Source organism: Suricata suricatta, chromosome X (genome assembly GCF_006229205.1).
Source record: "Suricata suricatta isolate VVHF042 chromosome X, meerkat_22Aug2017_6uvM2_HiC, whole genome shotgun sequence".
NCBI lineage: Eukaryota > Metazoa > Chordata > Mammalia > Carnivora > Herpestidae > Suricata > Suricata suricatta.
This window is the reverse complement of record NC_043717.1, coordinates 14745798-14760010: the sequence shown is the minus strand read 5'-3', so window position 1 is coordinate 14760010 and position 14213 is coordinate 14745798. Positions and strand designations below refer to the sequence as shown.

Sequence of the window (14213 nt, the reverse complement as noted above, 5' to 3'; positions counted from 1 at the left end):
TCCCAGTTGCGTACAAATTATGCATTTGCTCAGTGAGGCTGTTGTTTGCAGGCTGCTAAATGTGTCATGGCAAATTTTTGCTACAGTGGGCATTATTGGGGCTTTTTGGCCTCCAGATGTGGGTGAGCCATCTTGGGCTCTGATCAGCATAGTGCTTTGGGAAGCAGGAATGGTCTGAGTTCTCTCCCTTCACTCTCGTTGTCCTTGTGGCGTAGTTTGAATGTTGTTGCAGGATTGATATCTTGGTGATGGCCTCAGTCCTACTGTACATGTTGAATTTCACTGTTGAGGCATCAGATTTGAGATAAAGACAAGCTATGTTTCCTTTACCTCTTAAAAATATTGATGATTCTGTAGTGTTTTAAAGCAAGTATAGTCATGGCTGATTTATATATTTGGGGATGTATGAATTTCCATAAGCCCCCATGACCCACAATTCTGGCCCAGGACTTGGCCTCTACCACTGGTATAGCACAATCCAGGTTATTAACAATGGTTAAAAATATAGGCCTTGTGTTAGAAGGTGGAGATTGAGGGTTGGGCTAGGGACACTCAGACCCAGGAAATCCGGAGTCGCATGACCTGGATCAGAACCTCGGATAGCTCCAGCTAACCTGATGCTGGCAGCTGCAGGCAGGAAGGAGTCACTCCAGTGCCAGGTCCACCCTCCTCTGCTGCAAAGAGCTTTTACGTGTGGGTGAGAAAGGACTTCAAGGATCTGGGCCTCAGTGCTGGTGGATTTTTGGGGGAAATAGTACCTTATATTCTTGAGCTGTGGAGGGAAGTGAAAATTCCCACTGGAGCCAGGTGTGGGGTGATTTTGAATCTTTACAGCCATGACACTAGGTTTTCTTCAGAGATGAGCTATAGCAGGATGGCCCTGCCCAAAAGGCCCAGAGTTGAGTCCCATGGCTCACTATGCGCATTAATAGCTTTGGGGCCTTTGGCTGCTCTTGTATCTTCTCTGACTGGGTCTCTCAATTCTTTTTTTTTTAAGTTTGTTTGTTTGTTGAGAGAGTGGGGAAGGGGCAGAGAGAGATGGAGAGAATCCCAAGCAGACTCCACACTGTCAGTGCTAAACCCAGTGTGGGGCTCTAACTCACAAACTGTGAGATCATGACCTGAGCTGAAATCAAGAGTTGGATGCTTAACCAACTGAGCCTCCCAGGCGCCCCTGGTCTCTCCATTCCTATATGCAAAAATATATCACTCTAGAGGAATCACAGTTTTATTTTTTTTCAATAACACAATAACAGTGTTACTGTGAGGAACAAGTGAAGAAATATCTACTAAAACACTTTAATTTCTGTAAGCTTCTGCCAGTGTAAGACTGTGTCATTGCTAGTGTCGTCACCTATTTTCGAGCATACCAGTAGGCATCCATGACATCAGACGTCTGTGAAAGTCGAGATGTTGTTGAAGAAGTGCATTTCCCATCTTACATTTGCATGGTAACTGGTTCCATGGGGTGGGCACCCATGTCAGATAGCTTGAGCCAAGCCCCGGGACACAGAGATTTGTGGTTTACTATTCAAACTTAAAAAGTTTTTAAATGAAAGGGCATGTCCTGTGGTCTTTTGGAAGTAAGTGGAGGATTTCAACAGGGGGGTGACAGGAGCATACATTTGTTATGGGAGAGTATCTCTGGCGGCAGTGTGGAGGCTAACCTGGAAAAGGCCAGAGGCAGGGAGGTATCATTGCCACTCTGGCAGGACTCTGGAAGAGTGGTTAAGGGATGAGCTGTGGGGCCCCTGGGTGGCTCAGTTGGTTAAATGTCTGGCTCTTGACTTTGGCTCAGGTCATGATCTCATGGTTTGTGGGTTCGAGCCTCATATCGGGCTCTCTCACGGCAGTGCGGAGCCTGCTTGGCTTCTCTCTTCTCCCCCCCTCGGCCCCTCCCCTGCTTGTGTCTTCTGTGTCTCTCTCTCAAAATACATAAATAAACTTAAAAAAAGAGATTGGCTCTGGAGTGCGACAGTTTGGGTTTCAATTCTGGCTCCTATTTATTTGGCGAGCTTCCTTAATGCTCTTGGCAAGTGCACTGGTGATGAGTAGCGTTGTTGTCAGGCTAGAAGTTGCCTCCAGGTAAAGCTCTCAGAGCACCTCTGCTCTGCATGTGGCACACACTCACATGTTAGCTGGTGTCCGTGGGTATGTTTTCTTATGGTAAAATGTATATAGCATACAGGTTGCCACTTTAAAAAACGTTTATTTATTTTTTGGGCGAGCGCAAGTGGGGGAGGGGCATAGAGGGACAGAGGATCTGTGGTGGGCTCTGCACTGACAGGCCGACAGCAGTGAGCCTGACATGGGGCTCAAACTCTTGAACCGTGAGATCATGACTTGAGTTGAAGTCAGATGCTCACCCGACTGAGCCACCTAGGTGCCCCACCATTTTAACCATTTAAAATACACAGTTCAGTGGCACTAGCTACATTAACAATGTGCAATAGTCGTCATTATCTGTATCCAAAACTTTCTGGTCACCCCAAACAGAAATTTGGTAACCATTAAACATTGACTCCCACCCCCTTTCCCACTCCCTGGTAGCCTCCAGTCGTTTTGTCTCTATGAAATTGCCTAGTCTAGCTGCATTATAGAAATGGAATCATATAATATTTGTCCTTTTGTGTCTGGCTTATTTCACTTAGCAGTGTTCTCTAGCCTCATTCATGTTGTCACATATATCAAAACTTGATTCCTCTTTGAGGCTGAATAATATTCTGTTGTAGGTGCAGACCACATCTTGTTTATCCATTGGTCTGTTGATGGAGACTTAGGTTGTTTCCACCTTTTGGGTACTATGAATAACACTGCAGGGAATGTTGGTGTACAAGTATCTCTTTGGGTCCCTGATTGCAGTACTTAAGGGTGTGCACCTAGGGGTCAAATTGCTTGGTCACATGGTGGGTCTTTGTTTGACTTTGAGGAACTACCACACTGTTTTCCACAGTGGTTGCACCATTTTATATTCCCACCTGCAATGTACAGTGTTCCCATTCCTCCACATCCTCATTAATACTTATTTTCCCTTTTAAAAAATTCTAGACATATGTATATCTTTTTGAATGAATGTCTATTCAAGTTCTTTGCCTGGTATCCACGGTTTTAAGATAGTATAGGATGAGTAGAGAGAAACTGAGAGGTTGATGAAGTAGTTAGAGCCCAACCGGGTGACTGGTTAGGTAGGGGGTTAACACTGAGTTTTTCTAGGCTAGGTAAGTGGGTAGATGTGGACTCTCAGGAGAGATCATTCCCTTCTATTCCAGAAAAGGGGGCAGGTCAGAGGGAAGATGTTGAGTTGGGGCGGGGGGCCGCATTGACCCTGGTGTGCCTGGAGGTACCGGTGGAGTCTATAGGATGCAATGCCATACCTATGTGTCTGGTTTCTCTGGAAAAATACAGGGCATATTTTAAGTTTTGTCTTCTCCCTGCTTCCATCTAAGAGGGAACTTAGGCTTCTCTGTGTGGCAAATTTAAACAGTCATTAGCGGGGGTTGGGCGGGAGTGATGGAATCTGGGATTTATGAACCAGCCTCTCTCCTGGTGCTGTTGTCTTAGCCATTAAGCACTTGCTCGATCAGGTCAGTCCTTCCATCCTCACGGGGTGCTGCTCTGAAGCCTTGGGTTTGAGTATTCTTAGAATCACAGCTTCTAGGGGTGCCTGGCTGGCTCAGTCACTGTAGAATGTGACTCTTAATCTTGAAGGCGTGAGTTTGAGCCCCACGTTGTGTGTAGAGATCACTTAAAAACAAACAACAGTCATAGCTTCTAAAGCTCTCTCTAGTGACCCCTCCAGGCTCTCAAACATTTGTGTCTCCCTCATCCTTCCCCACCTGCAAGTCTTCAAAGTTAGTGCCAAGCAAATGCTTGACATGTTGCCCACAACCCCCTGCATTTCTCTTAATGGGCCCTTGGTAACCCTGGACATTGTATCACCATGCTCTGTGGTGTCCAGGTGGGAAATTTGTGTGTGCACGGACGTATCTACACTGCAGTGAGTGGTGAGGTCTGAGGACTGTTCTCCCCTAACGAAGCAATCTGAGAGGAATGAGCCCCATGGTGGCCTGTTTTCTTTACTTCTCAAGCCATAGTAGCCTGGCAGCCATCATTAAGAAAGCCACCCCTCACATGGCTCAGGCGGGCAGTATTTGTAGATTATCCCCTGATGCCATCTGCCTGTGAGGCTGCAGAAACCCACCTGCAACTGCTGTTCTAGCAGGTGCCACGGCTGCTGAGGCGGGCGTCTGTACATACACACGCGAGCACACAGCTTTGTGCTGGCTTGGCCTAGAACAGCGGCTGCAACTCTCAACCCACCAAAACGCCAGCCACAGTTACTGGTTTCCGGTGGGGCCCTGGTGAGGGAGGGAGGGTGAAGCTGCTGTGAACTGAGCTAACAACTGGGGAATTGGATATGGTAACTAACACTCAGGTGTGTAGGAAGCTGCCGGGCAGTGGCTGTGTTTTGACAAGCTTCTTTTCTTTCTTTGTGCCTCTGCCCTCTACCCAGGCTGAATCTCAGCCCCCTACCTAATTTACCGTCTTCATGTTCATTCCATAGAAGGAGCCCATCCTTGCCCCATGTTCTTCCTAAAGAACACATGTCTCATCCTTGAGCCCTTCTTGCCACTTAGCCATGCTCTAGCCCCTTAGCTTTCACTTTTTCTCAAGTCAGCATCATCATGGGCTGCTCCAGAAGCCCTTTGCTCCAGATCTTCAGTTTGTGAGTTACTATCATTTCGGGGTATTGATGCTTTCAAAAATAATTATGTAAATTACTAGAGTAATTGGAGATAATTCTATCAGCCATCAGGTTTTTAAATTCTGTATCTTTTTATTTAAAAAAATTTTAAGCATTTTTATTCATTTTTTGAGAGACGGAGACTATGAGAGGGGAAGAGGCAGAGAGAGAGGGAGACACAGAATCAAAAACAGCTCCAGGCTCTGAGCTGTCAGCATAGAGCCCGCACGGGGCTCAAACCCACGAGCCATGCGGTCATTCTGCTTAACCAACTGAGCCACTCAGGTGCCCCTAAATCCTACATCTTAATGGACCTTTGATAAGAGACCACCCAGAGCAGACTTTTTCTGTAAAGAGCCAGGTATTTTAGGCTTTGATGTCCATTCTAGCAGCACTAGAAAAGATTTCAGTGGATGTAGGTGGTTGTGTTGTAATGAAACTTTACTTACAAAAACATGTGGTGGGCTGCAGTTTGCTGACCCCTGGCCTGGAATGATAGTCTTCGTTTCTGTTTCTCACCCTTACATTTTTCTTTGTCAAGAGTTAAAGAAAGCCAGAGGAACTTGATGACTGTAAATTAACTTAACTCATCTTCTTTTGGGTTTAGCATAGTTGTCAGACCCTGGTGATTTGGAATATATTTCTCTGAACCCCTGTTGGGAAGGATAGAAACCAGAAGGCTTTTAGCGGGTAAGTCTGCTTGACTTAAAGCTTGTCATTGTTCAAAAATGAGGACAGGCTGTCACTTAGAGCTGAGTGCTGGCCTTCAGTATCACTCACTCTCTTTATGGTCACTCGGAATGGCCATAGTCACATAAGGTCACGGCTCCATACTGGACATTGTTTTACTTTGTAGGAGTAGGTGCTTCAGTAATAAATGTAAGGAAAACAAGCTACAGTGCTGTAAAGGAAACGGTATTCTTCAAGGATCCTGTTATATTGAGTTGGAGTCATCATTCATTTCCAGAAAGCTGAAGCTTAAAATAACCAAAGAGCCATTTTAAAATTTCAAACAACCATCTTGTTTTCCTTTTATCCTCACAGGAAATAAAGAAAGAGATGAAGAAAGACCCTCTCTCCGGCAAAGCTCCAGAAAAGCCCATGCACGAAGTGTCCAGTGGAAGTGCTTTGCTGTCTTCTGAAACAATTCTAAGAACCAATAAGAGAGGTATGGAAATGAAGAACGAGTCCCCTCCCCACCCACAACCCCAAACTGGAAACTTCTGGGTGAACTGTGTCAAATTTTGAATTGCTGAAAAATTGAACGGCATTTGCCTTTTTGTTCTTTTTGTATAAATTTGGACACACACACACAGAGCGAGTAATAACTATAATAAAGGGAACTAACAGAATTTTTTTCCAATGAGAAAGTAGACTAAATTTGTAAATGATGATTTTTCTAGGACTTTAGCTTTTGCTCTCATATCTATTTTTATGGATTGAAGGTGACTTCAGAGAAGGCTATGGTGCAGGCTGAGCTGTGTGTGTCTGGCCATGTTCTCTTTTTTAATTTAAGGGCAGGCTTTATCAGGGTCTTTCTCTACCTGCTGCGCTCCCAAACACAGACCTTGTCTCTCTTGGTTGCGGAGGCAGTACTTGCAAAGCTACAGCTCATGTATCCATCTAGCCAAGGGAACTTTAACCATTTTGTTTCCCTGTTTTGAGACCTCAAGGCAGATTTTTCAGGCATAAGCTCATTGGGGTCTTGTTTTCTCCATATCCCTCCTTTGTGACATTGTTTGAAATGATAGGAGAGAGAATGTGAGATTGCGGAGAGGACCCGACTCACCCCTACCTTGGGCGCACGAGGTTTCGCCGCTCCTGCCTGCCCCGGCCCTCCCTGTGCCAGCAAGGCGGGCTCACCCTGAGCGTGCCCGTGGTAAGGGAGCATTCAGCTGCAGGCCTTTCACGGCCTTATTACTTCCTTAAAGAGAAATACAGAGCTGTTCAGAAGTAGAAGCAGGAAATGTATTAGCAAAGAGTTCTATTAAAAAGAAAAAAGAAGGCAAGTTTACACAACCACAGGGAAGAACAGCTAATCTTTCATAAAATTTAGACAGCATAAGAATGTGTCCAGTAAACTGTCCATTGATCATAGTGCTTGAGACATTAGCTTTGTGTCTCTCTTCCTTCCTGCTTCTTCCTCTATCCCCTCCAGCTGCCCTGGGTTACATTTGCTTTTTTGAATTATTCAGATTAAGCATTGGCTGCAGGCCCATGCTGGTTAGCAGCTATAGGATTTTCTTTCTTTTCTTGTTTTTTTGTTTGTTTTTTTTTTAAGCCCGTCCTACCAGTGCAGGGGATTTCCCATTTTAAGAATTAAGTGTACTTTGCTGTAAAACTGCCCTCGACCCCCAGAGCCCCTCCTGCATTCTTGCAAATAAGTTCTAGAACCCTTGAGGCCTACCCTCACCGGTTTCAGAGAGCCTGAAGTCGGTGTGTCCTGTTCATCCTCACGCTGCCTGGGTCAGGGCGCCAAGGAAGGGCTCCTGCCAGCCCTGCTTTTGTAAAGTGAATGAGAGGATTCAGGTAATTAATTCACTTAACAAGATAAGGAATTAATTAAGTTAAAGAATTAAGGTAATTATCCAGATGAGTTTGGTAAAAATTACCTGAGAACTTTAAATCAAAGAAAGAATAAAACTTTTCAGATAATTGTCTTTTTACATCTAAAAATCCGGCCCCTGAGGTCCTCTGTGGAATTCTTCACGATCCAGCAAAAGGCATTAAAAGGGGTGGCATATGGACAGATGTCCTTTTTTTAAGGGTCCACTTTAGGCCTGCAGCCCAATTAGGACCAACCTTTTACTCTGGGGTATTTTATACGATGATTCTGCCACTAGATCTGAGACTTCAGCACATGGAAGCATTCTGTAAATACGGAACACATAAAATATCATCTTCATTCTGTCCCAGGCTTCACCCTGAGCCCCGGGTCACCTGGGCCAAACATAAATTCCCAGTTGAAGGGAAGCATTGTGTACCCCGGGCCGGTGCCATGTTGGCCCTGCCCCCACCCGTCAAGACTAACAGTATCCTACTCCTCCTTATAGTAAACAGCGGGCCGGATTGATTGGCCTTGTCAGGCCAAATAAATAGTTCATTGTGCTGAGCTCAAAAGCTACATTTTTTTCCCACCCCAAATCAATGAAAAACCACTTTTTTTCTTAAAACAAGGATCAGAGGCTAAATCTGTGGGATGATTCTAGTTACTTGTAAACACTTCCTTCCAACTAATTTTTCAAGTTTTTATGAGTTATCGTAAATGGCCCAAGTCTTCTCCTTCTCTTTGTTTCCACAAAGCTTTGTCCCTAGAAATCTCTTGATGTTTTTGTCCGTTGCTGTTGTTATGGAGGGAAGTTGCTTTCAGAGCTTAGTAACAGGCTGCTTTGTTTCACGAACGTGGGATCCTTCTTAGAGTATACGAGTCCTCCTTGTGATTCAGCCTTGGACTCTGTGAGAATTTAATAGATTTAACCCAAGTTCTTTTTCTTTTAATAAAGAAAGATCAAAATCTATTTCTCTTACAAGTTTGAAATTGAGCTACTTCATTGGGCCCTGAACTTGAGGTAGATGTCGCTGGAGAAGTTTGCCCACTTTGTGGCTAGAGGTTTGGGACATGCCTCACTCTGTGGCAGTGGGGAGTGGGAAGGGCTCGCCCTCCCCAGGCCCCTGTATAAGGTCAAGAGATACCCTAGGTGTGAACAAAGCTAATAATAGTTACTGTTTGGGGACCAATTAGTTTCAGTTTTCAACTTTAACCTTTGCAAATTTCTACAAAGGTAATTTAGGGAGGTACTGGAATGACTCCAAGTGCTTTTCATTTGAGAAAAAGATGTGATTGAAACTTAGAAAGACACACAAAGAGAGAGAACAGTTCCTGCAGATGGCTTGGCAGCCGTCAGCTATACGTTCAGGAATTAGGGCTGTAAGGACATTTGTGTCCGCTCCCACTTCCTGGCCACTTCTCTGGGCTTTACCCAAGTCATAATGGAGGAGCTTTCCATTTAAAACAAGCTTTTCCCAAGGAACAAGAAGTCATTTTTCATTTATGCTTGCAGCATGGATGTTGTATATCCTGAAGTTATCCCAGACTCCAGAATGTTGACAAATTGTAGCCTGAGAATCTGAAAAAATTTTTGGAGCCAAGTGATGGTCTCATGAGCCAGCCACAAACAGGTTGTCTGTTTCCTTCTGAGAATGATTTATTCTTTTGTTTCTTCTATCATTAGGCCCATACAGGAGAACGATGGGCCCTCCTCATTTGGAATATTGATACATGGAGAAATGTTTAAAAAGCATTCAATCCTTGAGTTTCAAAGTAAAACCAAACAAAATGGACATTTTAACAAATACATTCAATACATACTTGAACATGAGCACAGAGGACTTTGTCCATTTCTACTTGAATTAAAATGAAATAAAAAATCATTCAGTTTTGTCCTTAGAAGGGTTTCCTAACCAACTTTATTTATGTGATAGGTTAAGTGCGCGGGCGGTGATCTGTACTGACTGCCCTGGCGTTCGTAATGACCAGCTTCTATTTCAGGGACCTAGTGTCTCCCTTTTGCACCGTTAGCAGACCTCACGGGGAGGCTGTGTCTCTCAGACCCCTCCTGCTGCCCATGATTCCAGATATTGTTCCTTCCTCACTTGGACGTGGATGAACATTCAACAGGCCAGGTTTACTGTGTGCCTGTACAGGCCTGGCCCCCTGATGGGTGCCGGGCCAGGTCACAAGACCAGAAAACCCCCAGCCAGTCCTGCCTGCAATCACTTTCAGTCTGTTGTATCACTTGGGAAATGTTAAGAACGTGGTATACATTTCTTAAATCTTTTTTTATGGCAAGATGGGGATATGTCTCTTATGTACTTCTGTCATTCTGAATGTGAAGCCACTCTGCGGGTTTCTGGTTGGCTTTATGTGTCCTTGTTTCTATTTCCAGTTTATCATGAATTCAGTGTTTGGTAAGTCTTTATTGTATTTTGCATACTTATTATTCTTTGCTATTATTATTATTATATTACTAATTATTGTTATGCTGTCCTGATATAAAATGTCTTTTATAATCATCTTTTTAAGTCGCTCCGCTACTTTGGCATCTGCCTTCTGAAAGATAAACTGCTTTTACCATCTTTATTTAAGGTTTGTTGTGCATTTGCATTTTATTGCCCCTTCCAAGGATTAATGCCAAAAGATCTGATAGTCTAAACATTGTTATTTGTAACAGGTCTAGCACTGATGCTCCAACATGAGATTCAAGTTGAGCTGCAGGTCGGGGGTGGGGTGGGGGTACGGTTGCTCTTGGAACTGCTTTGTGGATATGACTTGTATTGTAGAACATGACTCTGCAGGCCCATTTGTCGTGTATTTAGTCCTTCAGACAGGTTTAATTCAAAAGTTTTCCTTAACAGAGGGACCAACAGCTGCTCTGCCTCTGGTGACACACTGTTGCTTTAAAAGTTAATGCAGAAATTCTTCAGAATTTATTTTGTGTGTGGATGGGCGATACATACATGCCCCTCAGCATACCAGGGCCCCACCCCTCAGCATAACCCACCCATGTTTGGCGCACAGAAGGGCTCTCCGCTGTGGTCTGCTGGCTGCAGCCGGAAGAAGTGTACCGAATGTATATCTTTCTTTTCCCCCTCCTAGTTTCAGCCCCGGTCATTCAAGTCCCTAAACAGATCTGACCATAGTGACCTCTTTTCCTTGTCTCTCCTAAAGGGGAAACGTTTTTTTTAGCTCTCACTTCTTTGGCATTTCTTTGGCTACTACGAATAATGTTCTTGGGGTATCTGTTGGCCCGTCTGTGAGTGCGCGTGTGCACGAACGTGTTCCTGCTGCCGTGGAACTCTGTTTTGGCTTGGAGGTGGTGGCTTAGTTCTCTTGATAGGCTGTGGGCTCTTTGTTTGAAATAAAACTTGTAAACAAAGGATGGAGAAAGCTTGCCTTTAATAAAGAAAATGTCAACTCCTTTGGTTTTCCAGTACTTTGTTGTTTAAGGTAGATGCGAGGTTGGGGAATTTGTTTATAGAAATAAGACTTTTTTCCTTCCAAGTTTCCTTTTGGAGCAACAGATGTGAATTATCCTGGTTAGCTAGGGATCTGAAAATGTGGTGTGTTGGGTCAGATTTTCTTCAGCTCTCCAAATCACCTGCTGACTTTACCTAAATTGCTGGCTTTCGTGGACACATGGAAGAGTAAGAAGTAAGAGAAGGCATTATTGTTGTACTGAAGCTCTTGCCTATCACCTGAGCTGGATGTTCCCATGCGGAGATGAAAACTAAAGCTGGCCATCTGGTGGTGAACCTGGATGGATAGAATTCATACATCAATAATTCATTCATACATCTGTGTAAATGTATCTGTATGTGCATTTATCATCTTTTCCCCATAGAGCCTTCATTCTTGAAAGTTTGATAGTAAAAGGGCCATAAAGAGATCTTGTAAAGTAATTGATCCCTGGCTGCACTACTGACAGGTTCTTTTAGGAGCCTGTGTTATTGGCTCAGTGGGACCCGTAGTTGATGTTAGAGCATGTTGCCCCACTTTACTCTCTTATAGGAGTATTACTGCCTCTTGGACCTAGAGATGGTGGTGAAATGGGTGGAAAACGCCATTATGAATGAGTGTCGCCATTGTATAGTTTGCATACATTTTTTATGTGTGGGTCATTGACAAACTTGGTTTTAAGAAATTTTCTTGTATTATATTTATCTCCTTTTAATCTCTGTGTCCTGATTCCAGGGTGTTAATACTAGAGGAATTAGTGTCCCATGGAATAATTATTTAGACTTCTGGGGCGCTCGTGCTGAGTTTCTACCCAAGACCATCCAGAGGTCGAGCCAAGAAGTGGTTTTGTGGTGGTGGCTCCACCTGGTGGCTCTCCTGGGAACCTCCTTCTCCTGCCCACCTCTTTCTCCTGGGAGGAAATGCCTTTGGTTCTTCTGACTTAGTGTCCTCAATTCATGCCATTCCATCCACAACTTCTCTTTGTTCCCTTCTAATTCCTTTTCTAATTTCTTTCTCTTCTAATTTCTGTTTGTTGAACTCATAGAATCTGTTTCCCTCTCCTTGTCCCATTTGTTACACCCCCACTGACCAGGATCATTGTCAATAGGCATTAAAAAAACGACTCCTGTAGTCATGACTCTAGGTGTAGATAATAATTATAACATAATGAAGAAGTACACACTAAAATCCCTGTAAGTAAACCAAAGTCTCCTTCTTAGTAGCTCTAAGTACCCTAACTACTTCTTTACTTCTTGTTGAGCCCAGTTTTCCTCAGAGGAGCAATATTTTATGACTGATGTTGTTTTCAGTTGTCAGCAGGCAGCTAAATAAAAAGCCAACTGACTTTGTTGGCTTCATTATCATTTGTCAGTTCTCTACAGGAAGCCTCTTGTTGCCTGGCGTGGGCCACCCACCCTTACCCCCACCCCGCCCCCCTCTAGGTATACAACAGAGTGTAAGTATTCTTGATAAATAAAAATGTTTCTCCTTTCATTTCATTGTTTTTTTTTGGGGTTTTGTTAGTTGATGACATTGCAGATGTGTTTTAGCTACATTGTGGGTTAGTTGGAGAACTTAATCCCCACTTATGACTTTGATTCTATGAGAAAAAGTGTTTGGAATTTCAAACACTGCAGAGTGCACAACCCACTTGTAAATCTGACTTCTTACTTTGATTTTTATATTACTGCCCTGAAGCCCTGGGTACTTTTTAAAAGCAGAGTCCGTATCATTGGCGATGACTGCACTTTTCTCAGGCAGAGGAGAATGCTGACCAACTCCACAGCACCATTGCACACAGTGCTCATTTTCACCACTTCTGAGTTGGACCCCGGTGTGCCCAAGTGTGTCTCTATAAGGCATGTTCTAAAAGGGAGACTATTGTATATTGTCACCTACTAGAGAGGAGACCATGCAACATGTGTGACATGCCCAAAATAACACCAGGCCAGTATTTCCAATGTGTATTACACCAAATTATGGCCCTGGCAATAATATTCCACAAAAATGGACTGGAGAGAGAGATAAGGAGACGCAAATGGAGGGAAAGTTGGCTCTCTAGACAAGTAAATTTCGGCCACATCGGTATGCACTAACACCCTCTTAGAGACTGACAAGCTGTTAGCATCCTGCAGGCTCTTAGATGTCCTGTGGTAAGGAAACCTGCTTATCTTCCATCGCCAAGCCACATTTTACTGAATACTAGTTAGGATTCTGCCTTGGGATATGCAGCACTTGAAAATGTAGGACAAGGACCTCGCTCAGCATCTCTGAAATCATCTTCAGATTCGCCCTTGCACAGGGAATGTTCAAGTGATGGCCGTGCTGGCCCTGTGAAAGACACCGATGGAGCCTCTAAAGCCCCCAGCTGCGAAAACACAAGTTGAGTGATTCTGGGAGAACATTCCTTGAATCTAAAGCTTGAAAGCCAGTCCTTTTGGTACATTTTCAAGTGGCAAGCTGAAAGGGATTTTTTTTTTCTCTTGATCATTTCTTGGGTCCTTGTTTCGAAGAGTGCCTGGGCTGGGCTTTGGCAAGAAATGTGGACTGAGGGGGCTGACCCAGGGGCCACAAGGCCACCTCTACCTGGATCTTGGGTCAGGACGGAACTGGGATTCCAGGGGCAGATTTCATAATGACGCCGAAACAATAGTCCCACACGGTCCGAAGAGTCCCATTGCCTTCTCTACCTGCTTCAATTGAAAGACTGCGAATCTTATCTCTCCTTGACACTATTCAAACCCTGATGGGGCTTGAAGAAGAGCTTTGTTCACGCTCTCCTCCTGTGTGTGGATGTGTGCGTGTGTGTGTGTGCCTGCACTCAAGGAAGCACATTTGAGGAGGACTGAACTGCTTGTTCCATTTGTAATTTTCTGGAGACCCGAATACGCTCACTAGTAGCAGGGCCTTGTTGCAGGAAGAATGGCTATTGGCAGACGCCAGCCCCTTACTTCTGCTGCACCCGCAGAGTTTCTGTGGGACTTTAGGCAAGTCTCGTACTCTGTTTTCCCATCTGTAAAATAAGGAAACTACCCTTGTTAATGCCCTTTCAGAAATTGTTCAGATAAAAATGAGGAAAGAGATTAAAGCTTGGGGCAGAGGGTGTGAGAGTGAAGTAGGAGTCACTGAACATAGTAGTAGTTGTTATTAAAAGTGGTAAACTGCTGGTAAGTGGTAAACTTCCCAAGATGGTGGGAAGAAACTACGGATTTATGGAGAATAATAGTGAAGTGTTGTTTCCATGAAGCAACCTGTGATCAGATGCACACGGAGCATTCTCTACGGTAGACCATATGTTAGGCCATAAAAGAAGGCTCAGTAAATTTCAAAGGATTAAAATCATACAGAGTATGTCCTCCAACCACAGTGGAATTAAATGAGAAATCAACAACAGAAGGAAATTTGGGAAATTCACAAGTATATGGAAATTAAACAGTATACTCCTAAATAACC

The 14213-nt window shown here is 44.0% G+C and overlaps 1 protein-coding gene across 1 annotated transcript in view; it reads left to right on the top strand.

Moving 5' to 3' along the window:
• SH3KBP1 (SH3 domain containing kinase binding protein 1) overlaps window positions 1-14213 on the top strand; it is a 279554-nt gene that overhangs the window by 75961 nt on the left and 189380 nt on the right. Inside the window, exon 2 of the mRNA XM_029929622.1 lies at window positions 5789-5912. Coding sequence (XP_029785482.1) covers window positions 5804-5912 — 109 coding nt within the window. The 5' untranslated portion in view covers window positions 5789-5803. The remainder of the gene's footprint in view (window positions 1-5788; window positions 5913-14213) is intronic.